Below are 25,267 nucleotides of genomic sequence, written 5' to 3' on the forward strand. Positions count from 1 at the left end.
AAGGGTACAGCAGCAGTGTCCCCAACCGGGGATTGAACCCACAGCTCTCCGGTCAAGAGTCCAGAGCGCTAACCACTACTCCACACTGCTGCCCAATTCAAACTAAATATCTGTTCTGTGATCATTTAGAAGCTAAATCCACCTCCGCAGTAGGATCACAATAATCCAGGTATTTTGGATCAAAGTAATCCCGATCTCCTGTTTAATTCTGAAAAAAAAACCCAATCGTGATTAAAAATTCGATCTGATTACCAAAACGAAATCCGGATCACAGTACTCCCGATCGCATTTCGAGGTTTTGAAAAATCCAATTGCACCATCTAATCCAGATCAAACGCAGAAATCCGATTACCAAAGTTTTGAAAAACCAGACACCAGGAAAGTACGGTACAGGCTAGTTCGCAATTTAGTACGATTGACAATTGATCCGGAGTGTTTCTATGTGCAAAGTGAATTGAATAACTGACCCCGCACACCCGCGTGTTTATCTTCATTACTTTAGTGAGAATTATCCGGTCTTTATACACGTGGTATCATTTTAAAGCAGGCCAGGAGCTCTTTGATAATCCAATTCTGTTGTATGTCAAGAGCTTCGTTTGACATTTTGTATTCCCAGTAAACACGACTGTGAAGAAAGCCAGTTCCTGCAACTGGGCTGCTGTGGTTTTTGCTGTGCTGTGGATCCTCTCTGTGTCCGTCGCCCTGGGTGTGATCTGTGAGTATTGAACCCTTATGAGAAAGAGGAGACTTTGCAGTGACCGGCGATATGGGTCAAAACTTATGAAAGAAATGAACGAATGCTTTTCTCTAATGTAGTTCTACAACCACGGTGCTTGATATTCAGCTTCCTTGTAGAGTAGTATACTAACCTGGTTTATTTTTCAGATGTTTAAAACACACGTTTGAAAAACTTTTTTTGTATAGTTGTGATTTGAATGAGCTTCTGGCTCCAATAGCGCAGCGATGCTGTCAATCTCATATCTAGAGAACCAATCTGGGAGGGGGAGGAGGCGGGACCACCAGCACGGCAACTTTGAGCGACTTTTTTTTACACAGAGAATTGTGAGGGTCTGGAACCAACTCCCCAGTAATGTTGTTGAAGCTGACACCCTGGGATCCTTCAAGAAGCTGCTTGATGAGATTCTGGGATCAATAAGCTACTAACAACCAAACGAGCAAGATGGGCTGAATGTTCTTATGTTCTAATATATCCTCCCTTACTGTACAGAATTATCTGCAATCGGATACAAAGCGAGTCGGGTGGGGAACAGTAATTGCAAAAGGCTTTACATCCCTCCCCCCTCCCCCCCCAATAGAATGATCTGATTTCGCTTCGTAAAGTCGATTGCGACCTCCAGAATAATGTTACTGTTACGCGTCTCCGCTGAGTGTCTAAGGAGTCGTGTAAGTGAAAGTAAATAAAAGGAACGCGCACACGGGTGTGTGTTTGTTTACTCTGCCTCCTCGTGGTTTATTCCGAACCAGCGAGAGTAACGTTCCCCATTAAAATAACTACTGAGCCCTCTATTGGAAACTGCGGAGAACAGCAGTTAATGTTTGCCTTTTATCTTACTAAAGCAAACACTACATGCCGAAGGAAATGAAAAAATACATTTTTAAGGCGTAGCTGTCCTTACACATGCATTCTGTTTATTATTATTTATTTCTTAGCAGACGCCCTTATCCAGGGCGACTTACAACTGTTACATGATATCACATTATTTTTACATACAATTACCCATTTATACAGTTGGGTTTTTTACTGGAGCAATCTTGGTAAAGTACCTTGCTCAAGGGTACAGCAGCAGCGTCCACCACCTGGGATTGAACCCACGACCCTCCGGTCAGGAGTCCAGATCCCTAACCACTACTCCACACTGCTGACCAGCGTTTATGGTTTATGGTGCACAAAGTTTTCCTTCCAACCCGCTACATTAACATTAACATTGAATTGCACACCGCTTTGTAGTTTCCCATATACTTAACGAATAACTGACAAACTGACATTTCAAAATCTAACATGAAATACTCACTGTGCTACTAACATGGCTTCAGGTAGACTTTTATGTTCACTTAGGATAATTTGATATTTTTTAATGATGTCTCAATCATAAAATTCTAGGTGCTGATAAACTTTTTGCCAGACCTGTATGATAAAGAAGCTGTTTGGTTTCAATCTTGTTTCTCAGTTCACAGGAATGCAGAGTATGCCAGCCTCTTTCAAGAGTATTCCGACCTGCAGAATCAACTGAAGAACTATACAGACATGACAGGTAAAGCCCCCTCCTTGAACCGGACAGAGCGATCTTTAGCAGAAATATATTTCCCATCTTTGATGCAGCTGGAGTCTTTTTTCATTGATTTTAAAGAAACTGTGCCACTCAATGCAGTGTGTGTTCAATCATTTACTGGAAGGAAGCAAACTAAACCAACTGCCAGGTCGATTCAAAAGCACGTCATCAAGTGAAAATCATCCCATATGAATGGGCCAATAGGTACCTGCTAGCCTACTAACCCCTAAATCTACCCTCTACCCCTAAACCTAATCTCATCCCCGAACCCCAATCTCAACCCCTAAACTTAACTGTTACTATTAAAGTCATTTTTACTATTATTTTAACACTGCTTTTTAGCGCCCTCTAGCGGCTACTACATCCAACGTCCATTATAGCACTTGATCAGGACCGAATCTACCTGTTAGGAGGCTAGCATGTACCTACTGGCCCATTCCAATGGGATGATTTTCCTTGATAACGTCACATTCAATCGACTGATCTCAATCAGAAGGGTTGGTCAATAAGGCAAACATTTGCTGTATTTATTTTTAAGTGCTAAACAAAGGGGAAAAAGTATAGGTACACTCTTCTTTCAGAAATATGAATTTTCACAGGGAACTACATATGACACAGTTATTTGTAAATTACAGCCTTAATAATGTTCAATGCATTATACTCCTTGGTAACATTACTGCTAAGAAATAAATAATAATAATAATAATTACCAGATTTACAGTAAGTACTGTAGCAGCATGCTGTATAGATGCTGCAGAATAATCCCTTAAACAGATACTTGGAAATTAATTCATGGCTGAAAGAATTCAACACATGCAGTTGCTTTTCTCATTTACACACAGTAGGAAAAGTATTCATTAACACAGAATATTATATAAATCTCTCATTGAGCAGAGCTGTATTGAAATCCTGTTTCTTTCTCTGTTCTAGTGTGGAAGTGGATCCTCGATGCTGCAGGTACTGTTGTTTTTTTTTTTAAAACCAAATAACTAGAATGGCAGAAATGCTCTCTCTTATTATTCCCCTGAAACTCAGACTGCCTCTCTGCATCAGAACATTCTACTATAATAAAGCAGTGGACCTTCACCAGCCAGCGTCTGGAAATGAGGCTTTGAGCAGGGTGTGAAAATCAAGCTGCACAGAATGTAAATCTGTTTTAACATTCAAATGCAGGGCTAGTGGAAGTGCTGATATTTCTCAGGGATCATGATTATTATTTCCTCTCTTCTCCACAGCTAATGTGACTCTGGACCCTGATACAGCGCACCCCAAACTCATCCTGTCTGAGGACAGGAAACAAGTCAGACTTGGAGACACAAGACAGCCTCTCCCTGACAATCCAAAGAAATTTGATTATGTTGTCAGTGTCCTGGGGAGGCAGGGCTTCACCTCAGGGAGACACTACTGGCAGGTGGAGGTGGGGGAGAAGACTAAATGGGAGTTAGGAGTGGCCAGAGAGTCCATCAACAGGAAGGGGATGATTACACGGAGTCCTAAGAATGGACTCTGGATTATGTGGCTGAAGGATGGAGAGTACAAGGCTCTCACTGACCCCTGGACACCCCTCCCCCTCAGCGTGAAGCCCCGGAAGGTGGGGGTGTATCTGGATTATGAGGAAGGGCAGGTCTCCTTTTACAATGTGGAGACCAGATCTCACATCTACACTTTCACTGACACCTTCACTGAGAAGCTCTATCCATACTTCAACCCTGGTCTTAATAAAGATGGTAAAAACGCAGCCCCACTGATCATCCTCCCTGTCAGTGATAGAGATTGAATAAAGTGGTGTATCTGTATGACAGCCTACACCAGCACTGATAATCCTGTTCATTGCATTATTACTTGCCCATCTATTTCTTTGTCTACCTGTAATTGTTTTACTGATTGGCTTGACAAAACTATGGGAACGCCCGTCACATTTAACACACCCCTGTGACTGGAGCACATGGGTTGTCCCTCACATGGCTGATTCATTTAACACACCCCTGTGACTGGAGCACATGGGCTGTCCCTCACATGCCTGATTCATTTAACATACTCCTGTGATTTGTCACTGTGCTCAGCCTCATCACTGTGCTCAGCCTCATCAATGCCCACCTTGCATTGCAATGAACATATTTCAGTTGTGTTGTTGTTTTAAATTCATCTTTTTGCAAGAGATGCATTGATTCCTTTATGCTAACATGACACTGGATTGCAGTCACAATGACATGTAGATTTAGATGCTTATTTTTAGACGCTTGAGTTTTTTTAAAATGTATATTAAAGGGTTGCTTCACACCATCTGAGAATGACATCAGTGAGCAATAACAACAATAGAGAATGCTAGAGATCAAACTGTGATATTAAACAGGTACAGAATTAACCATGTGGATGATGAGTGCCAGGATCCCTTTACAATATGTATCAATGTTGCTTATTTAGACGTTCATGCAAGTAGGGTTCAGATCTTTCAACTTTCTATACCAGAGCCCTTGCTTTTAGAAATGTGGACTTGGTCAGATCGCGCTGTTTTGGGTTCACGTGGCTGAACCAGATTAAGCTCCAGGTTTTTGTAATCTCTGCTCCATTAATAAATATTTTAATTTCTAATGAAACACTGTTTCTCGTGCCTCTTTATGTGCGTGTCCGTGTATTTTCCATGCATAATCTGTTCTCTTGTTTCCCTGAGGACTCCTGGACAGAGTCCATCAGGCCCTGGGGATTTGTTTATTTGAAGTGCTGCTAGCTCCCTTAGTGCTTCATTCTCTTCTATAACAAACTCTGGTAATGATGTTTGTGTGCATTCTGTTAACCTTGGTATATTACATAAATCCTCCTTTGTAAATACTTGAACAAAGTATTGATTACGTTGATTAATCAATTGATTAATTTGGTTGTCTTTAGTCATTAAATTACCACTGCTGTTAAACTACTGACTTCCTCTGTCAGTTTCCTTTTAGCATTAACATATTGAAAACACCCTTTAAGATGAAGTTCACTATCTGCCACTACTTGTCTCTTTAGTTCCCTTTTCGCTCTCCTGACCTGCTTTTTAAGGTCACAACAAGCCTCTGTATTCTATTTGCAAGGCTGCTCCCTTTGATTTAATAGAAAGATATTTTATTTTGAATACCCAGCTTAATAGATCGATTTACCCAATGAAACCTGCTGAATAATGTGAACGAAAAGTTGATATTAATCAGCAGGTTTCATTGGGTAATGTTGTTGAAGCCGACACCCTGGGATCCTTCAAGAAGCTGCTTGATGAGATTCTGGGATCAATAAGCTACTAACAACCAAACGAGCAAGATGGGCCTCCTCTCGTTTGTAAACTTTCTTATGTTCTCATGTTCTTAAAAACGGACGCAAATACAATCGACAATGTGACATTTCAAAATCTAGCATGAAATATTGCTGTACTACTATCATGGCTTCTGGTTTAAACTTTTATGCGATATCATTTTGTAGTTTCTTTGATTACAGGATGTTGATGTAAATTAGTTCTTGCAGTTTATTTTTTTTATTTTTTTAAATTATGTCTCAATTCTACAATTCTAGCTGATGCGACACTTTTGACCACAGATGTAGTTCATGTGTCAGCTTTAAACCACTTCCTGAGGTGGTGTTAAAATCTTTCAAACTAGCCTGTGCTGATCATTCACTCTGTGTGAAAGTGAAAGCCAGGATCCTCTTAAGAACAGATTCAGCTCTTCCTCTAATCATTAGAGCACTAGCTATGGTGATGAAAAACATCTACGATGTGGTGGAGACACCAGACCAGGATATCTACGCTAACATCCCACCAGTGGAGAAACAGCCTGGAAAACACACAGGTAATTAACCATTCTGGATCTTCTGATATGTACAAATATAAAAGCTGTTACATTATTGTCATAGCTATTTATATCTCTGCCTCCAGTTCTGCTCTGTGATGTTTTTTAAGTTAATTTATTATATTGATACAGGGAAGATAAAAGCTTTACACAAGTTAAAGATTCAGTCACAGACAGTTCTACAAACAGCGGTGGCTAGTGTTGGGACGATGATCATTCAATCTATAATATCATGCTGAAAGTTTTTCACAATACATACATACTGAATTTCTATATTATTGCATTTATCAGTTAGCATGATGATCGCCATATTATGTATTAACACACACAGTCAAAGAAGGACAGCAGCGAATGCGGGATTGTTCCGTAGAAACATGAATCTGAAGTGAGATTCTGTGAAACTAGCCCGCCGACAAATACAACAACACAGCAATCAAAGTGGCAAAATCTTCATTTATTTTAGTTTTGCTTGCACCAGTAAAGGAATAGCAAATTGCATTGGTTGTGTCAAGTGTGGTCAACTGCAGACCGGAGAAACAAAACGGTGCTTAGCTGATCGCTTCATGGAACATCTGCGATAAGAATGAACATCTACATCTCCTGAGGACTTCGGAATGGAATGTTAATTCCAAGAGGCTCCAAAGTTTGAAAATGAATTTGCGTTCATTTCGCTTCCTGGCTTGCTGCATTTGTCCCATATGAGTGACCGATATTGGGTGCGGGTCCTAATAGCGTGTCAGGGTACTGTACAGCTCTGGCCAAAAGTTATGCATCACCCTATAGAATTAAATTCATTTTTGCATCATAAAGTCGAATGAAACCTGGTGAATAATGTTACGTTAACATATCAAATTGCATATCGCTTTGTAGTTTCCACATATTGGGACATTTTGAAATCTAACATGAAATACTCCTGTAGTACTATTATGAGATCCTGCAGACTTTTTGCGATATCATGTTGTAGTTTCTTTGATTAAATGATGATAAATACAAAAATCTAAATTATGTTCATATAACTTTTTTTTAAATGATGTCGCAATCATAAAATTCTAGGTGATGCAAAACTTTTGGCTAGAGTTGTGCTCTATATTGTGTGGCATCAATTAGATATGCATTTGCATGTTAAATTAATATTTAGAAAATGTGCAATAGCTGGTTTCTTGCTAAATGTTAACCACTTGTCAATAGAAAATGTAATTGCATATCCCGTCCATTTATATTACGTTTAGTTACCCTTGAAAATATTTAATAATTTAATAATTTCACATTGTTTGCATGTTTTTAGTTGAAAATACAGTTCATCTGACTTTAATGGTAATGGAAAGTATCAAGGAATAATTGAACGTAAATTTAATATCAATTGCATATCTATTAAATATTAATTTAACATGAATTTAATATCTATTGCATATCTATTTAATATTAATTTATGCCGTGCAATATAAAGCGTTAACGAAATATTTCAAGAGAAAAATAAAAAAAAATCTAGGGAAGTAATGTTAAAACTTTACAATGCATTAGTAAGACCTCACCTATAATATTGTGTTCAGTTCTGGTCACCTCGTTACATAAAGGATATTGCTGCTCTAGAAAGAGTGCAAAGAAGAGCAACCAGAATTATCCCGGGTTTAAAAGGCATGTCGTATGCAGACAGGCTAAAAGAATTCAATCCATTCAGTCTTGAACAAAGAAGACTACGCGGTGATCTGATTCAAACATTCAAAATCCTAAAAGGTATTGACAATGTCGACCCAGGGGACTTTTTTGACCTGAAAAAAGAAACAAGGACCAGGGGTCACAAATGGAGATTAGATAAAGGGGCAGAAAATAGGAGGCACTTTTTTACACAGAGAATTGTGAGGGTCTGGAACCTACTCTCCAGTAATGTTGTTGAAGCTGACACCCTGGGATCCTTCAAGAAGCTGCTTGATGAGATTCTGGGATCAATAAGCTACTAACAACCAAACAAGCAAGATGGACCGAATGGCCTCCTCTCGTTTTGTAAACTTTCTTATGTTCTTATGTTCTTATTAGCTGACAACTTGCAGAAAATTTGCAGAACAAATGTTCAAATATAGTGTTTATCTCCACATTAAGTTCCTGTTATTTTTTAGACAGATTGTTTCATTATAATATTGTTTCTGATGTGGTTAATGTGGTGAAATGCAGTTCATTCTACGTGAACACAAGCACCATACCCTGCAGCAAGTGACACGATTGAGGTGAATGTGACATTGATATAAATAGGGGCTCGTTTAGAGAACAGTGAGCTAATCTAGTTTCTAAACTTCCCTGCATCCCTTATTGCTATTTAATAATAATAATAATAATAATAATAATAATAATAATAATAATAGACAATTAAGGCTTGAGCTTAAGACAAATAAATTAGTTAATTTATCCAAATATGTCTAACAGATCTTAGAGGAATCACATGTGCTTCAACATATTATTACCCAGTAATCTACCTGACCTTCCTTGATTTCTGAAAATGTATGCTAACGTATCCTTGGTTATATTATTGATTTATCGATAAGCGAATGGATCATAACTTATATGTTAGGAGGACCCCAACCCGAAATACGGACTGACCCCATCGGCTTGGGGTTCACTGACGTTTTTAGAACCCCGAAGTCTTTCATGCTGGGCTTGGGGTTGTCCTGTAAATAACCCCGCGGTGCTGCAGAAAAGTAACTTTACCCGATTTATGTCAAGAGCTTCGTTTGACATTTTTATTCTCAGTAAACACGACTGTGAAGAAAGCCAGTTCCTTCAAGTGGGCTGCTGTGGTTTTTGCTGTGCTGTGGATACTCTCAGTGTCTGTCACCCTGGGTGTGATCTGTGAGTATTGAACCCTTATGAGAAAGGGGAGACGTGACTGGAAATATGAGTCAAAACTTATGAAAGAAATGAACAACTGCTTTCCTGTAATTTAGTCCCACAGCCACAAAGTACTGGACTTGATATTCAGCTTCCTCATCTTTCAGGGGGAACTGTTTTTGGTAGAGTAGCGGTGACAGGATAGCGTCAAGGCCCAGGATGTTACAGCGGCAATTAGAGACTCAAGAGACAGGAGCTGCAGTTTAGCGATGTTGAGCACAATTATTAAACAAACAAAAACTAACAAAACACAGGAACAAATAAACAGGCACAAGGGCCAAAACAAACTTTTTAAACAAAATACACAAATGTACGCAAAAAAAACCTGCTTTCAGGCTGGGCTTTCTCCTCCTCTGAACAGATCTACACACACCAAACTCCCTCTCCCAAACAGAGCATTTATCCTTCCTCGGATATATGTGGCCACTCCCCAATTAGCATCAATTACCTAACTGGGGAACGGTCACACCTGTGACTGCTGGCAGAGATAGATTTAACCCCATCCCTGCCAACCTTACATTCCCACACACGTTACTTACAGGCGCAGGTCTGCTCCCCTTCAACAGTAGCCTACTACACTTCCATGGTCAAATGTTTTGCACCACCCTATAGAATGAACTAATTTTACTTTGTGAAGTCGAATGAAACCTGCTGAGTAATGTTACGTTAACATATTCAATTACACACCACTTTGTAGTGTTCTATATACTTAATAATAAACTGACCATTGAAAAATGTGACATTTCCAAAATGCAACATGAAATACTACTGTGTTGCTATTATGGCTTACGGTAGACTTTTGTGATATACTTTTGTAGTTTCTTTGATTACATGATGTTGATTTATAATTAGTTCATACAGTTTATTTTATTTTTTTGTCTCAATCCTACAATTCTAAGTAATGCAAAACTTTTTGGCCACAGCTGTAGTTCATAATGATCACCTTTTCCATTTTACTGGTGGGTCTCATTTTAAATTCACAGCCGGACAGGCTCGCTAATTCTAAAGAGGAAATATTCACCACAAATACATGTCCAGACCACAATAGCTCTTGTTGCCATGTTGGCTGCAATATTATTATTATTTGTTTATTTAGCAGACGCCTTTATCCAAGGCGACTTACAGAGATTAGGGTTTGTGAACTATGCATCAGCTGCAGAGTCACTTACAACTACGTCTCACCCGAAAGACGGAGCACAAGGAGGTGAAGTGACTTGCTCAGGGTCACACAATGAGTCAGTGGCTGAGGTGGGATTTGAACCGGGGACCTCCTGGTTACAAGCCCTTTTCTTTAACCACTGGATCACACTGTCTGCCTTGTGTCAGCTTTAAACCACTTCCCCAAGGTGGTGTTGAAACATCTCAAAACCAAGCCAGCCCTGATCAGTCACAGTGTGTTAAAGTGAAAGCCAGAATCCTCTTAAGAACCGACACGGCTCTTCCTCTCTTCATTAGAACGCTAGCTATGGAGATGGAAAACATTTACACTGGGCTGCAGAAACCAGATCAGGATATCTATTCTGTCATCCCACCAGGGGAGAAACAGCCTGGAAAGCACACAGGTAATTAACCAACCTGGATTTTCTCATATGTACAAATAAAGTTGTTACATTATTGTCATAGCTATTTATATCTCTGCCTCCAAACCTGCTCTGTGATATTTTTTATGTTAATTTATTATATTGATACAGGGAAGATAAAAGCTTTACACAAGTTAACGATTCAGTCACAGACAGTTCTACAAACAGCGGTGGCTAGTGTTGGGACGATGATCATTCAATCTATAATATCATGCTGAAAGTTTTTCACAATTATTTCTATTTCTTAGCAGATGCCCTTATCCAGGGCGACTTACAATTATTACAAGATATCACATTATTTTTACATACAATTTCCCATTTATACAGTTGGGTTTTTACTGGAGCAATCTAGGTAAAGTACCTTGCTCAAGGGTACAGCTGCAGTGTCCCCCGCCTGGGATTGAACCCACGACCCTCCGGTCAAGAGTCCAGAGCCCTAACCACTACTCCACACTGCATACATACATACTGAATTTCTATATTATTGCATTTATCAGTTAGCATGATGATCGCCATATTATGTATTAACACACACAGTCAAAGAAGGACAGCAGCGAATGCGGGTTTGTTCTGTAGAAACATGAATCTGAAGTGAGATTCTGTGAAACTAGCCCGCCGACAAATGCAACAACACAGCAATCAAAGTGGCAAAATCTTCATTTAATTTAGTTTTGCTTGCACCAGTAAAGGAATAGCAAATTGCATTGGTTGTGTCAAGTGTAGTCAACTGCAGATCAGAGAAACAAAACTGTGCTTAGCTGATCACTTCATGGAACATCTGCGATAAGAATGAACATCTACATCTCCTGAGGACTTCAGAATGGAATGTTAATTCCAAGAGGCTCCAAAGTTTGAAAATGAATTTGCTTTCTTTTTGCTTCCTGGCTTGCTGCATTTGTCCCATATGAGTGACCGATATTGGGTGCGGGTCCTAATAGCGTGTCAGGGTACTGCACAGCTCTGACCAAAAGTTATGCATCACCCTATAGAATTAAATTCATTTTTGCATCATAAAGTCGAATGAAACCTGGTGAATAATGTTACGTTAACATATCGAATCACATATCGCTTTGTAGTTTCCACATATTGGGACATTTTGAAATCTAACATGAAATACTCCTGTAGTACTATTATGAGATCCTGCAGACTTTTTGCGATATCATGTTGTAGTTTCTTTGATTAAATGATGATAAATACAAAAATCTAAATTATGTTCATATACCTTTTTTTTAAATGATGTCGCAATCATAAAATTCTAGGTGATGCAAAACTTTTGGCTAGAGTTGTGCTCTATATTGTGTGGCATCAATTAGATATGCATTTGCATGTTAAATTAATATTTAATAAATGTGCAATAGCTGGTTTCTTGCTAAATGTTAACCACTTCTCAATAGAAAATGTAATTGCATATCACGTCCATTTATATTACGTTTAGTTACCCTTGAAAATATTTAATAATTTAATAATTTCACATTGTTTGCATGTTTTTAGTTGAAAATACAGTTAATCTGACTTTAATGGTAATGGAAAGTATCAAGGAATAATTGAACATAAATTAAATATCAATTGCATATCTATTAAATATTAATTTAACATGAATTTAATATATATTGCATATCTATTTAATATTAATTTATGCCGTGCAATATAAAGCGTTAACGAAATATTTCAAGAGAAAAATAAAAGAAATCTAGGGAAGTAATGTTAAAACTTTACAATGCATTAGTAAGACCTCACCTATAATATTGTGTTCAGTTCTGGTCACCTCGTTACATAAAGGATATTGCTGCTCTAGAAAGAGTGCAAAGAAGAGCAACCAGAATTATCCCAGGTTTAAAAGGCATGTTGTATGCAGACAGGCTAAAAGAATTGAATCCATTCAGTCTTGAACAAAGAAGACTACGCGGTGATCTGATTCAAACATTCAAAATCCTAAAAGGTATTGACAATGTCGACCTAGGGGACTTTTTTGACCTGAAAAAAGAAACAAGGACCAGGGGTCACAAATGGAGATTAGATAAAGGGGCAGAAAATAGGAGGCACTTTTTTACACAGAGAATTGTGAGGGTCTGGAACCTACTCTCCAGTAATGTTGTTGAAGCTGACACCCTGGGATCCTTCAAGAAGCTGATTGATGAGATTCTGGGATCAATAAGCTACTAACAACCAAACAAGCAAGATGGACCGAATGGCCTCCTCTCGTTTTGTAAACTTTCTTATGTTCTTATGTTCTTATTAGCTGACAACTTGCAGAAAATTTGCAGAACAAATGTTCAAATATAGTGTTTATCTCCACATTAAGTTCCTGTTATTTTTTAGACAGATTGTTTCATTATAATATTGTTTCTGATGTGGTTAATGTGGTGAAATGCAGTTCATTCTACGTGAACACAAGCACCATACCCTGCAGCAAGTGACACGATTGAGGTGAACGTGACATTGATATAAATAGGGGCTCGTTTAGAGAACAGTGAGCTAATCTAGTTTCTAAACTTCCCTGCATCCCTTATTGCTATTTAATAATAATAATAATAATAATAATAATAATAATAATAATAATAATAATAATAATAATAATAATAATAATAGACAATTAAGGCTTGAGCTTAAGACAAATAAATTAGTTAATTTATCCAAATATGTCTAACAGATCTTAGAGGAATCACATGTGCTTCAACATATTACCCAGTAATCTACCTGACCTTCCTTGATTTCTGAAAATGTATGCTAACATATCCTTGGTTATTGATTTATTGATGAGCGAATGGATCATAGCTTATATGTTAGGAGGACCCCAACCCAAACTACAGGCTGACCCCATCGGCTTGGGGTTCACTGACGTTTTTAGAACCCCGAAGTCTTTCATGCTGGGCTTGGGGTTGTCCTGTAAATAACCCCGCGGTGCTGCAGAAAAGTAACTTTACCCGATTTATGTCAAGAGCTTCGTTTGACATTTTTATTCCCAGCAAACACGACTGTGAAGAAAGCCAGTTCCTTCAAGTGGGCTGCTGTGGTTTTTGCTGTGCTGTGGATCCTCTCAGTGTCTGTCACCCTGGGTGTGATCTGTGAGTATTGAACCCTTATGAGAAAGGGGAGACGTGACTGAAAGTATGATAGATAAGCTGTTTGGTTTCAATCTTGTTTCTCAGTTCACAGGAATGCAGAGTATGCCAGCCTCTTTCAAGAGTATTCCGACCTGCAGAATCAACTGAAGAACTATACGGACATGACAGGTAAACTGCACTGCTGAGAAATATTCATAACTTACATGTATTAGTGTTGCTGAACTAACATCCATGTGTGAGAAGCTGCTCATATGGACATCTTTCTGTTTCTGCTGCCGTCACAAAATGAATCACTTGCATCTCAAAAGGTAAATAATGCAGGTTAAATCTACATCTGTGACCAAACGTTTACATGCAGTACTCCATTGAATAGAGCTGTATGGAACTGTATTCAGTAACAGTATATTGTACAGATTTCTCATTAAGCAGAACTGGGTCCAAACATATGAAAGGAATGAACGACTGCTTTCCTGTAATTTAGTCCTACAGCCACAATGTAACAGACTTGATATTCAGCTTCCCCAGTCTTCAGGGAGAACTGTTTTTGGTAGAGTAGCTGTGACAGGATAGCATCACAGCCCAGGATGTTGCCAGCAGCAATTAGAGACTCAGAGACAGGAGCTGCAGTTTAGCGATGTTGAGCACAATTATTAAACAAACAAAAAATAACGAAACACAGGAAAAAATAAACAGGCACAAGGGCCAAAACAAAATACACAAATATAAAAACCGCTGTCAAGCTGAGTATTTGCCTTCACTGAACACAAACTCACCAAACTCCCTCTAATGAACAAAGCATTTCTCCTTCCTGATATGTATGTGGCCACTCCCCAATTAGTATCAATTACATAACTGGAGACACATTTTGCGCCACCCTATAGAATTAACTAATTTTGCTTCATGAAACCTGCTGAATACTGCTACGTTAACATTGAATTACACTTTGTAGTGTTCTATATACTTAATAAAAAAAACTGACCATTGAAAAATATGACATTTCCAAAATGCATCATGAAAAACTACTGTGTAGCTATTATGGCTTTCGGTACACTTTTGCGATATCATTTTGTAGTTTCTTTGATTACATGATGTTAAACAATAATTACGTTCATAAGTTTTTTTTTTCTTAAATTCTAGGTGATTAGGGATTGGGTAAAACAAAATCCAGAAGGGTCTGTGGCACTCCAGGACCAGGGTTGCCTACCCCTGGTCTAGGTGATGATAAACTTTTGGCCAGAGCTGTATGATAAAGAAGCTGTTTGGTTTCAATCTTGTTTCTCAGTTCACAGGAATGCAGAGTATGTCAGCCTCTTTCAACAGTATTCCGACCTGCAGAATCAATTGAAGAACTATACAGACATGACAGGTAAACTGCACTGCTGGTAAATATTCATATCTTGCATGTATTAGTGTTGCCGGACTAACATCCCTGTGTGAGAAGCTGCTCATATGGACATCTTTCTGCTTCTGCTGTCGTCACAAAATGAAGCACTTGCATCTCAAAAGGTAAATAATGCAGGTTAAATCTACAGCTGTGACCAAACGTTTACATGCAGTACTCCATTGAATAGAGCTGTATGGAACTGTATTCAGTAACACAGTATATTGTACAGATTTCTCATTAAGCAGAACTGGGTCCAAACATATGAAAGGAATGAACGACTGCTTTCCTGTAATTTAGTCCTACAGCCACAATGTAACAGACTTGATATTCAGCTTCCCCAGTCTTCAGCGGGAACTTCTTTTTTTTTGGTAGAGTAGCCTACTACACTTCTATGGTGAAACGTTTTTCATCACCACCCTATAGAATGAACACATTTTGCTTCATAAAGTCGAGTGAAACCTACTGAATAATGTTACGTTAACATATTGAATTACACACCAGTTTGTAGTTTTTTATATACGTAACAAAAAAACTGACAAATTGAAAAATGTGACATTTCGGAAATCTAACATGAAATACTACTGGACTGCAGTTATGGCCTTGGGTAGGTAGACTTTTATGTAATACCATTTTGTAATTTATTTTATCACGTGATATTAAATAAAATATCTAAATTGTGTTCATATGGAGGTTTTTCTTTTGCGCCCTCTATTGGAATCTAACATGAAATACTCACTGTGCTACTAACATGGCTTCTGGTAGACTTTTGCAATATCAATTTGTAGCTTCTTTGATTACATGATTTTCATTATAAATTATGTTCACTTGGGTTAATTAGATTTTTTAATGATGTCTCAATTCTTAAATTCTAGGTCATAACAAAACTTTTGGCCAGAGCTGTTTGATAAAGAAGCTGTCTGGTTTTAATCGTGTTTCTTAGTTCACAGGAATGCAGAGTATGCCAGCCTCTTTCAAAAGTATTCCAACCTTCAGAATCACCTGAAGAAGGATACGAACATGACAGAAAATTACTCAGCTGGTAAATATTCATATCTTGCATGTATTAGTCTTGCTGAACTAACATCCCTGTCTGAGAAGCTGCTCATATGGACATCTTTCTGTTTCTGCTGTCGTCACAAAATGAATCACTTGCTTCTCAAAAGGTAAATAATGCAGGTTAAATCTACAGCTGTGACCAAACGTTTACATGCAGTACTCCATTGAACAGAGCTGTATGAACTGTATTCAGTAACACAGTGTATTGTATAGATTTCTCACTGAATAGAGCTGTCTAGAAATGTATTTATCAACACAGTATATTCTATATATGTTACATTGAGTAGAGCTGTATTGAAATCCTGTTTCTTTATCTGTTCTAGTGTGGAGGTGGATCCTCGATGCTGCAGGTACTGTTTTTTTTTTACTGTTGTGTGTGTGTGGGGGGGGGGGGTTGTTGTTTTTTGGTTTTTTTTACTAAACCATATAACTAGAATGGTAAAAAAATGCTCTCTTATTATTCCCCTGAAACTCAGACTGTCTCTGCATCAGAATATTCTGCTATAATAAAGCAGTGTACTCTAACCAGCATGTGTCTGGAAGTGAGGCTTTGAGCAGCGTGTGAAAATCAAGCAGCACACAATGTAAAGCTGTTTTAACATTCAATCGCAGGGCTACTGGAAGTACTGATATTTCTCAGGGATCATGATTATTGTCTCCTCTATTCTCCACAGCTGATGTGACTCTGGACCCTGATACAGCGCATCCCAGTCTCATCCTGTCTGAGGACAGGAAACAAGTGAGACTTGGAGGCACACGACAGACTCTCCCTGACAATCCAAAGAGATTTGATCCTGTTGTCAGTGTCCTGGGCTGGCAGGGCTTCACCTCAGGGAGACACTACTGGCAGGTGGAGGTGGGGGAGAAGACTGAGTGGTATTTAGGAGTGGCCAGAGAGTCCATCAACAGGAAGGGGAATATTACACTGACTCTTAAGAATGGTTATTGGACTGTGTGGCTGAAGGATGGAGAGTACAAGGCTCCCGATATCACCCTCCCCCTGAACGTGAAGCCCCGGAAGGTGGGGGTGTATCTGGATTATGAGGAAGGACAGGTCTCCTTTTACAATGTGGAGACCAGATCTCACATCTACACTTTCACTGACACCTTCACTGAGAAGCTCTATCCATTCCTCTGCCCTTCTACTAATAAAGATGGTAAAAACGCAGCCCCACTGATCATCCTCCCTGTCAGTGATAGAGATTGAATAAAGTGGTGTATCTGTATGACAGCCTACACCAGCATTGATTATCCTGTTCATTGCATTATTACTTGCCCATCTATTTCTTTGTCTACCTGTAATTGTTTTACTGCTTGACAAAACTAAGGGAGTGCCAGTCACATTTAACACACCCCTGTGACTGCAGCACATGGGCTGACCCTCACATGGCTGATTCATTTAACACACCCCTGTGACTGGAGCACATGGGCTGTCCCTCACATGCCTGATTCATTTAACACACCCCTGTGACTTGTCACTGTGCTCAGCCTCATCACTGTGCTCAGCCTCATCACTGTGCTCAGCCTCATCACTGTGCTCAGCATGCCCACCTTGCATTGCAATGCACATATTTCAGTTGTGGTGTTGTTGTTGTTTTACATTCATCTTTTTTGTTTGATTTTTACCTGATAGTTCATGCGATGCAGGTCAGGTCCTAGATTTCCTAGATGCAATGTAACATGTAGTTCTGTATGGTTTAGTCTGTGAATAATACCAAGTTTTACAATAGATAGGAGGTGACCTGCACTGCACTGTAAATACTGCTAACAGAATGAAGAGATGCATTGATTCCTTTATGCTAACATGACACTGGATTGCAGTCACAATCACATGTAGATTTAGATGCTTATTTTTAGATGCTTGAGTTTTTTTTAAAATATATATTAAAGGGTTGCTTCACACCATCTGTGAATGACATCACTGAGCAAAAACTACAATAGCGAATGCTAGAGATCAAACTATGATATTAAACAGGTACGGAATTAACCATGTGGATGATGAGTGCCAGGATCCCTTTACAATATGTATCAATGTTGCTTATTTAGACGTTCATGCAAGTAGGGTTCAGATCTTTTAACTTTCTATACCAGAGCCCTTGCTTTTAGAAATGTGGACTTGGTCAGATCCCGCTGTTTTGGGTTCACGGGGCTGAACCAGATTAAGCTCCAGGTTTTTGTAATCTCTGCTCCATTAATAAATATTTTAATTTCTAATGAAACACTGTTTCTCGTGCCTCTTTGTGCGCCTGTCCGTGTGTTTTGAAAATCATTGCAGCAAAAAATAAAAATAAAACAGTGGATGATTGTTTAAATAGTTTGACTAATAAAGTGCAGTGTTTATTTTGTGTCAGCAGATGGCAGCACACTCCTTCTCTGATCTCATCACTTTGCGTAGGGCTCAATGTGAAGCATATATATAACAGCATAAGAAAATTCACCTGGTTTCTGTACTGCGCTTAAGTTATTGGTTAAGGTTAACTATGTTAACGTAACATTATTCAAGCAGGTTTCATTCGACTTTATAAAGCAACATTAGTTCATTCTATAAGGGTGATGCACAACTTTTGGTCTCGCTGTACAGAATGTACATTTTCAAGTAAAAGATAGTTGCTTCACATTTGTAAGCAATGATCAGGTATACAATGAAATGTACCTGTAATGCACTGTATATGTTACTGATAATCACATTCCTGTATTTAGGCACACAGGGGTTATGCAATTAACAAGAATCTACTGTAATATGAGTTAACAGGGTGTGCTTTCTATGTCTGATTTAAAGTTGGATTCCTGTGCTACTTGCGTGAATTGTCTTTTAATAAATTCAGTAGATGTTTAACATGTCACCAGTCTAATTGTGTGAGTTTACACTTAGAAAAACAGGAACTCGCACCCTCATACTAAATAAAACATGATGCTCTCACTCTGTTCAGCACAGTTTCTAGTGGTATTACATGCCAGTCTACTGGGTGCAGCTCCCAGGGTAAGTGTACAGCTATGGCCAAAGGTTTTGCATCTTCAACCTATAGAATTAACTGACTGTGCTTCATAAAGTCGAATGAAAGCTGCTGAATAATGTGACGTTAACATACTGAATTAGACACCACCGCTTTGTCGCTTTCCATGGCAATAATTGAAAACCTTTGACCTTTCAAAATCTAAATACTGTGCTGCTATGATGGCTTCCGGTTTAGACTTTTACGCGATGTCACTGTTAGCTTCTTTGATTAAATGATGTTGATTTTTAATTAGTTCATACAGTTTATTTTATTTTTTGTCTCAATCCTACAATTCTAAGTGATGCAAAACTTTTTGGCCACAGCTGTAGTTCATAATGATCACCTTTTCCATTTTACTGGTGGGTCTCATTTTAAATTCACAGCCGGACAGGCTCGCTAATTCTGCAGAAGAAATACTGACCACAAATACATGTCAGGACCACAATAGCACTTCAGTGCACGCTGACCTCATCTCACACCAGTGGAGGGAGCGCAGTGTTGGCTGCAGTAGATGTGTCAGGTTTAAAGCACTTCCTCGAGCTGGTGTTGAAACATCTAAAAAACAAGCCAGCCCTGATCAGTCACAGTGTGTTAAAGTGAAAGCCAGAATCCTCTTAAGAACCGACACGGCTCTTCCTCTCTTCATTAGAGCACTAGCTATGGAGATGGAAAACATTTACACTGGGCTGCAGAAACCAGACAAGGATATCTACTCAGTCCTCACAGCCGTGGAGAAACAGCCTGGAAAACCCACAGGTAATTAACCAACCTGGATTTTCTCATATGTACAAATATAAAGTTGTTACATTATTGTCATAGCTATTTATATCTCTGCCTCTAATCCTGCTCTGTGATATTTTTTAAGTTAATTTATTATATTGATACAGGGAAGATAAAAGCTTTACACAAGTTAACGATTCAGTCACAGACAGTTCTACAAACAGCGGTGGCTAGTGTTGGGACGATGATCATTCAATCTATAATATCATGCTGAAAGTTTTTCACAATACATACATACTGAATTTCTATATTATTGCATTTATCAGTTAGCATGATGATCGCCATATTATGTATTAACACACACAGTCAAAGAAGGACAGCAGCGAATGCAGGATTGTTCTGTAGAAACATGAATCTGAAGTGAGATTCTGTGAAACTAGCCCGCCGACAAACGCAACAACACAGCAATCAAAGTGGCAAAATCTTCATTTAATTTAGTTTTGCTTGCACCAGTAAAGGAATAGCAAATTGCATTGGTTGTGTCAAGTGTGGTCAACTGCAGACCGGAGAAACAAAACGGTGCTTAGCTGATCACTTCATGGAACATCTGCGATAAGAATGAACATCTACATCTCCTGAGGACTTCGGAATGGAATGTTAATTCCAAGAGGCTCCAAAGTTTGAAAATGAATTTGCGTTCATTTTGCTTCCTGGCTTGCTGCATTTGTCCCATATGAGTGACCGATATTGGGTGCAGGTCCTAATAGCGTGTCAGGGTACTGCACAGCTAAGGTCAAAAGTTATGCATCACCCTATAGAATTAACTAATTTTTGCATCGATTTATGTCTGAGCTTTCTTTTACATTTTTTATTCCCAGTAAACACGACTGTGAAGAAAGCCAGTTCCTGCAACTGGGCTGCTGTGGTTTTTGCTGTGCTGTGGATCCTCTCAGTCTCTGTCACCCTGGGTGTGATCTGTGAGTATTAAACCCTTATGAGAAAGGGGAGACGTGACTGGAAATATGAGTCAAAACATATGAAAGAAATGAACAACTGCTTTCCTGTAATTTAATCCCACAGCCACAATTTACTGGTCTTGATATTCAGCTTCCTCATCTTTCAGGGGGGACTGTTTTTGGTAGAGTAGCTGTGACAGGAAAGCGTCACAGCCCAGGATGTTACCAGCAGCAATTAGAGACTCAGAGACAGGAGCTGCATCATGAAAAGCTACTGCGTTGCTATTATGGCTTTCAGTACACTTTTGCGATATCATTTTGTAGTTTCTTTGATTACATGATGTTAAATAATAATTATGTTCATAAGGTTTTTTTTTTTTTAATGATGTCTCAATTCTTAAATTCTAGGTGATTAGGGCTTGGGTAAAACACAATCCAGAAGGGTCTGTGGCACTCCAGGACCAGGGTTGCCTACCCCTGGTCTAGGTGATGATAAACTTTTGGCCAGAGCTGTATGATAAAGAAGCTGTCTGGTCTTAATCTTGTTTCTCAGTTCACAGGAATGCAGAGTATGCCAGCCTCTTTCAAGAGTATTCCGACCTGCAGAATCAACTGAAGAACTATACGAACATGACAGGTAAACTGGACTGCTGGTAAATATCCCACCCTAACACCACATGTGACAGGCTAGCGTCACGGCCCAGGATGTTACCAGCAGCAATTAGAGACTCAGAGACAGGAGCTGCAGTTTAGCGATGTTGAGCACAATTATTAAACAAACAAAATACTAACAAAACACAGGAACAAATAAACAGGCACCAGGGCCAAAACAAACTTTTTAAACAAAATACACAAATGTACACACAAAAACTGCTGTCAAACTGGGTATTCTACTTCTCTGAACAGATCTACACACACCAAACTCCCTCTCCCAAACAGAGCATTTCTCCTTCCTAAGATATATGTGGCCACTCCCCAATTAGCATAAATTACCTAACTGGAGAATGGCCACCCCTGTGATTGCTGGCAGGGATAGATTTAACCCCTCCCTGCCAACCTTACATTCCCACACACGTTACTTACAGGCGCAGGGCTACTACACTTCTATGGTGAAACGTTTTGCACCACCCTATAGAATCAACTAATTTTAATTCATGAAGTCGAATGAAACCTGCTGAATAATGCTACATTAACATATTAAATTACACACCACTTTGTAGTATTCTATATACTGTAAACCGGCTGCACTCTCAGCGGTTCGTTGCCCCTTTAAAAGCAGATCCAATACACCGAAATGGAAGTTTTAAAGCACTTTTTGAGCACTAACTAAACTTATGCAGGTCCCTGACTAGCTCACAGGATGACTAAGCCCTTTACCTGCCATAACACAAAAATACACAGAAAAAGAACACACAGTACCTTTTTTTCTGTGCAACGACTGATTACACACAGTCAGGCTCTTCAAAAAATCTGGCTGCTTTCTTTACAATGATCGCCAGGTGCAGGGGATAATTAATAAGAAAACAATTAACAAATATAAATCAATACAATAACTAAACACATACACGTTATTTACATTTTCCCCGCCGTGTTACAACACTTAATCAAAAACTGACCATTGAAAAATGCAACATGAAAAACTACTGTGTTGCTATTGTGGCTCCCAGTAGACTTTTGCGATATCATTTTGTAGTTTCTTTGATTACATGATGTTAAATAAAAATTATGTTCATAAGGTTGTTTTTTTTTAGTAATTATGTCTCAATCCTAAAATTCTAGGTGATGCAAAACTTTTGGCCAGAGCTGTTTGATAAAGAAGCTGTCTGGTTTTAATCTTGTTATTCAGTTCACAGGAATGCAGAGTATGCCAGCCTCTTTCAAAAGTATTCCGACCTGCAGAATCACCTGAAGAAGGATACGAACATGACAGAAATCTGCACTGCTGGTAAATATTCATATCTTACATGTATTAGTGTTGCTGAACTAACATCCCTGTCTGAGAAGCTGCTCATATGGACATCTTTCTGCTTCTGCTGTCGTCACAAAATGAATCACTTGCATCTCAAAAGGTAAATAATGTAGGTTAAATCTACAGCAGTGGCCAAACGTTTACATGCAGTACTCCATTGAACAGAGCTGTATGAACTGTATTCAGTAACACAGTGTATTGTATAGATTTCTCACTGAATAGAGCTGTCTAGAAATGTATTTATCAACACAGTATATTCTATATATGTTACATTGAGTAGAGCTGTATTGAAATCCTGTTTCTTTATCTGTTCTAGTGTGGAGGTGGATCCTCGATGCTGCAGGTACTGTTTTTTTTTACTGTTGTGTGTGTGTGGGGGGGGGGGTTATTGTTTTTTGGTTTTTTTTACTAAACCATATAACTAGAATGGTAAAAAAATGCTCTCTTATTATTCCCCTGAAACTCAGACTGTCTCTGCATCAGAATATTCTGCTATAATAAAGCAGTGTACTCTAACCAGCATGTGTCTGGAAGTGAGGCTTTGAGCAGCGTGTGAAAATCAAGCAGCACACAATGTAAAGCTGTTTTAACATTCAATCGCAGGGCTAGTGGAAGTACTGATATTTCTCAGGGATCATGATTATTGTCTCCTCTCTTCTCCACAGCTGATGTGACTCTGGACCCTGATACAGCGCATCCCAGTCTCATCCTGTCTGAGGACAGGAAACAAGTGAGACTTGGAGGCACACGACAGACTCTCCCTGACAATCCAAAGAGATTTGATCCTGTTGTCAGTGTCCTGGGCTGGCAGGGCTTCACCTCAGGGAGACACTACTGGCAGGTGGAGGTGGGGGAGAAGACTGAGTGGTATTTAGGAGTGGCCAGAGAGTCCATCAACAGGAAGGGGAATATTACACTGACTCTTAAGAATGGTTATTGGACTGTGTGGCTGAAGGATGGAGAGTACAAGGCTCCCGATATCACCCTCCCCCTGAACGTGAAGCCCCGGAAGGTGGGGGTGTATCTGGATTATGAGGAAGGACAGGTCTCCTTTTACAATGTGGAGACCAGATCTCACATCTACACTTTCACTGACACCTTCACTGAGAAGCTCTATCCATTCCTCTGCCCTTCTACTAATAAAGATGGTAAAAACGCAGCCCCACTGATCATCCTCCCTGTCAGTGATAGAGATTGAATAAAGTGGTGTATCTGTATGACAGCCTACACCAGCACTGATTATCCTGCTCATTGCATTATTACTTGCCCACCTATTTCTTTGTCTACCTGTAATTGTTTTACTGATTAGCTTGACAAAACTATAGGAATGCCCGTCACATTTAACACACCCCTGTGACTGGAGCACATGGGCTGTCCCTCACATGCCTGATTCATATAACACACCCCTGTGACTGGAGTACATGGGCTGACCCTCACATGCCTGATTCATTTAACACACCCCTGTGACTGGAGCACATGGGCTGACCCTCACATGCCTGATTCATTTAACACACCCCTGTGACTGGAGCACATGGGCTGTCCCTCACATGCCTGAATCATTTAACACACCCCTGTGATTTGTCACTGTGCTCAGTCTCATTACTGTGCTCAGCCTCATTACTGTGCTCAGCATGCCCACCTTGCATTGCAATGCACATATTTCAGTTGTGTTGTTGTTGTTGTTTTACATTCATCTTTTGTGCTTGATTTTTACCTGATAGTTCATGCGATGCAGGTCAGGTCACATGTCCTAGATTTCCTAGATGCAATGTAACATGTAGTTCTGTGTGGTTTAGTCTGTGAATAATATCAAGTTTTACAATAGATAGGAGGAGACCTGCACTGCACTGTAAATACTGCTAACAGAATGAAGAGATGCATTGATTCATTTATGCTAACATGACACTGGATTGCAGTCACAACGACATGTAGATTTAGATGCTTATTTTTAGACGCTTGAGTTTTTTTAAAATGTATATTAAAGGGTTGCTTCACACCATCTATGAATGACATCAGTGAGCAATAACAACAATAGAGAATGCTAGAGATCAAACTATGATATTAAACAGGTACGGAATTAACCATGTGGATGATGAGTGCCAGGATCCCTTTACAATATGTATCAATGTTGCTTATTTAGACGTTCATGCAAGTAGGGTTCAGATCTTTTAACTTTCTATACCAGAGCCCTTGCTTTTAGAAATGTGGACTTGGACAGATTAAGCTGTTTTGGGTTAACGCGGCTGAACCAGATTAAGCTCCAGGTTTTTGTAATCTCTGCTCCATTAATAAATATTTTAATTTCCAATGAAACACTGTTTCTCGTGCCTCTTTGTGCGCCTGTCCGTGTGTTTTGAAAATCATTGCAGCAAAAAATAAAAATAAAACAGTGGATGATTGTTTAAATAGTTTGACTAATAAAGTGCAGTGTTTATTTTGTGTCAGCAGATGGCAGCACACTCCTTCTCTGATCTCATCACTTTGCGCACGGCTCAATGTGAAGCACATCTATAAGAGCATAAGAAAATTCACAAAGGAGAGGAGTCCATTCAGCC

At 39.1% G+C, this 25,267-nt stretch overlaps 3 protein-coding genes across 3 annotated transcripts in view; all 3 read left to right on the plus strand.

Annotated features, from left to right (window-relative positions):
* LOC117968153 (erythroid membrane-associated protein-like) overlaps positions 1-4,888 on the plus strand; it is a 7,170-nt gene extending 2,282 nt beyond the window's left edge. Inside the window, exons 2-5 of the mRNA XM_059019461.1 lie at positions 617-715; positions 2,190-2,273; positions 3,222-3,248; positions 3,527-4,888. Of these exons, the coding sequence (XP_058875444.1) occupies positions 617-715; positions 2,190-2,273; positions 3,222-3,248; positions 3,527-4,068 (752 nt within the window). The 3' untranslated portion in view covers positions 4,069-4,888. The remainder of the gene's footprint in view (positions 1-616; positions 716-2,189; positions 2,274-3,221; positions 3,249-3,526) is intronic.
* A 1,064-nt stretch (positions 4,889-5,952) lies between these two features.
* On the plus strand, positions 5,953-17,398 carry LOC131728481 (E3 ubiquitin-protein ligase TRIM39-like). Its single transcript, XM_059019467.1, has 6 exons — positions 5,953-6,106; positions 13,533-13,631; positions 13,716-13,799; positions 15,956-16,054; positions 16,395-16,421; positions 16,746-17,398. The coding sequence occupies exons 1-6, from the start codon at positions 6,010-6,012 to the stop codon at positions 17,276-17,278; spliced, it is 939 nt and encodes a 312-aa protein (XP_058875450.1). The 5' UTR covers positions 5,953-6,009; the 3' UTR covers positions 17,279-17,398.
* A 2,323-nt stretch (positions 17,399-19,721) lies between these two features.
* LOC131728476 (E3 ubiquitin-protein ligase TRIM39-like) lies at positions 19,722-25,025 on the plus strand. The gene is made up of 6 exons (XM_059019450.1): positions 19,722-19,823; positions 20,666-20,764; positions 21,297-21,380; positions 22,590-22,688; positions 23,029-23,055; positions 23,378-25,025. The coding sequence occupies exons 1-6, from the start codon at positions 19,727-19,729 to the stop codon at positions 23,908-23,910; spliced, it is 939 nt and encodes a 312-aa protein (XP_058875433.1). The 5' UTR covers positions 19,722-19,726; the 3' UTR covers positions 23,911-25,025.
* The last annotated feature ends 242 nt before the right edge of the window (positions 25,026-25,267 follow it).

Source organism: Acipenser ruthenus, unplaced genomic scaffold, assembly GCF_902713425.1.
Source record: "Acipenser ruthenus unplaced genomic scaffold, fAciRut3.2 maternal haplotype, whole genome shotgun sequence".
Taxonomy (NCBI): Eukaryota; Metazoa; Chordata; class Actinopteri; order Acipenseriformes; family Acipenseridae; genus Acipenser; species Acipenser ruthenus.

Excerpts from the sequence above, each read along its gene's own strand:
- LOC131728476 (XM_059019450.1), top strand. The coding sequence starts at position 19,727 with ATGGAGATGGAAAACATTTACACTGGGCTGCAGAAACCAGACAAGGAT. Across the intron at positions 19,824-20,665 it reads ACAGCCTGGAAAACCCACAG|TAAACACGACTGTGAAGAAA; the intron begins GTAATTAACCAA and ends TTTTATTCCCAG. Across the intron at positions 21,381-22,589 it reads GAACTATACGAACATGACAG|TTCACAGGAATGCAGAGTAT; the intron begins GTAAACTGGACT and ends CTTGTTATTCAG.
- LOC131728481 (XM_059019467.1), top strand. The coding sequence starts at position 6,010 with ATGGTGATGAAAAACATCTACGATGTGGTGGAGACACCAGACCAGGAT. Across the intron at positions 6,107-13,532 it reads ACAGCCTGGAAAACACACAG|CAAACACGACTGTGAAGAAA; the intron begins GTAATTAACCAT and ends TTTTATTCCCAG. Across the intron at positions 13,800-15,955 it reads GAACTATACGGACATGACAG|TTCACAGGAATGCAGAGTAT; the intron begins GTAAACTGCACT and ends CGTGTTTCTTAG.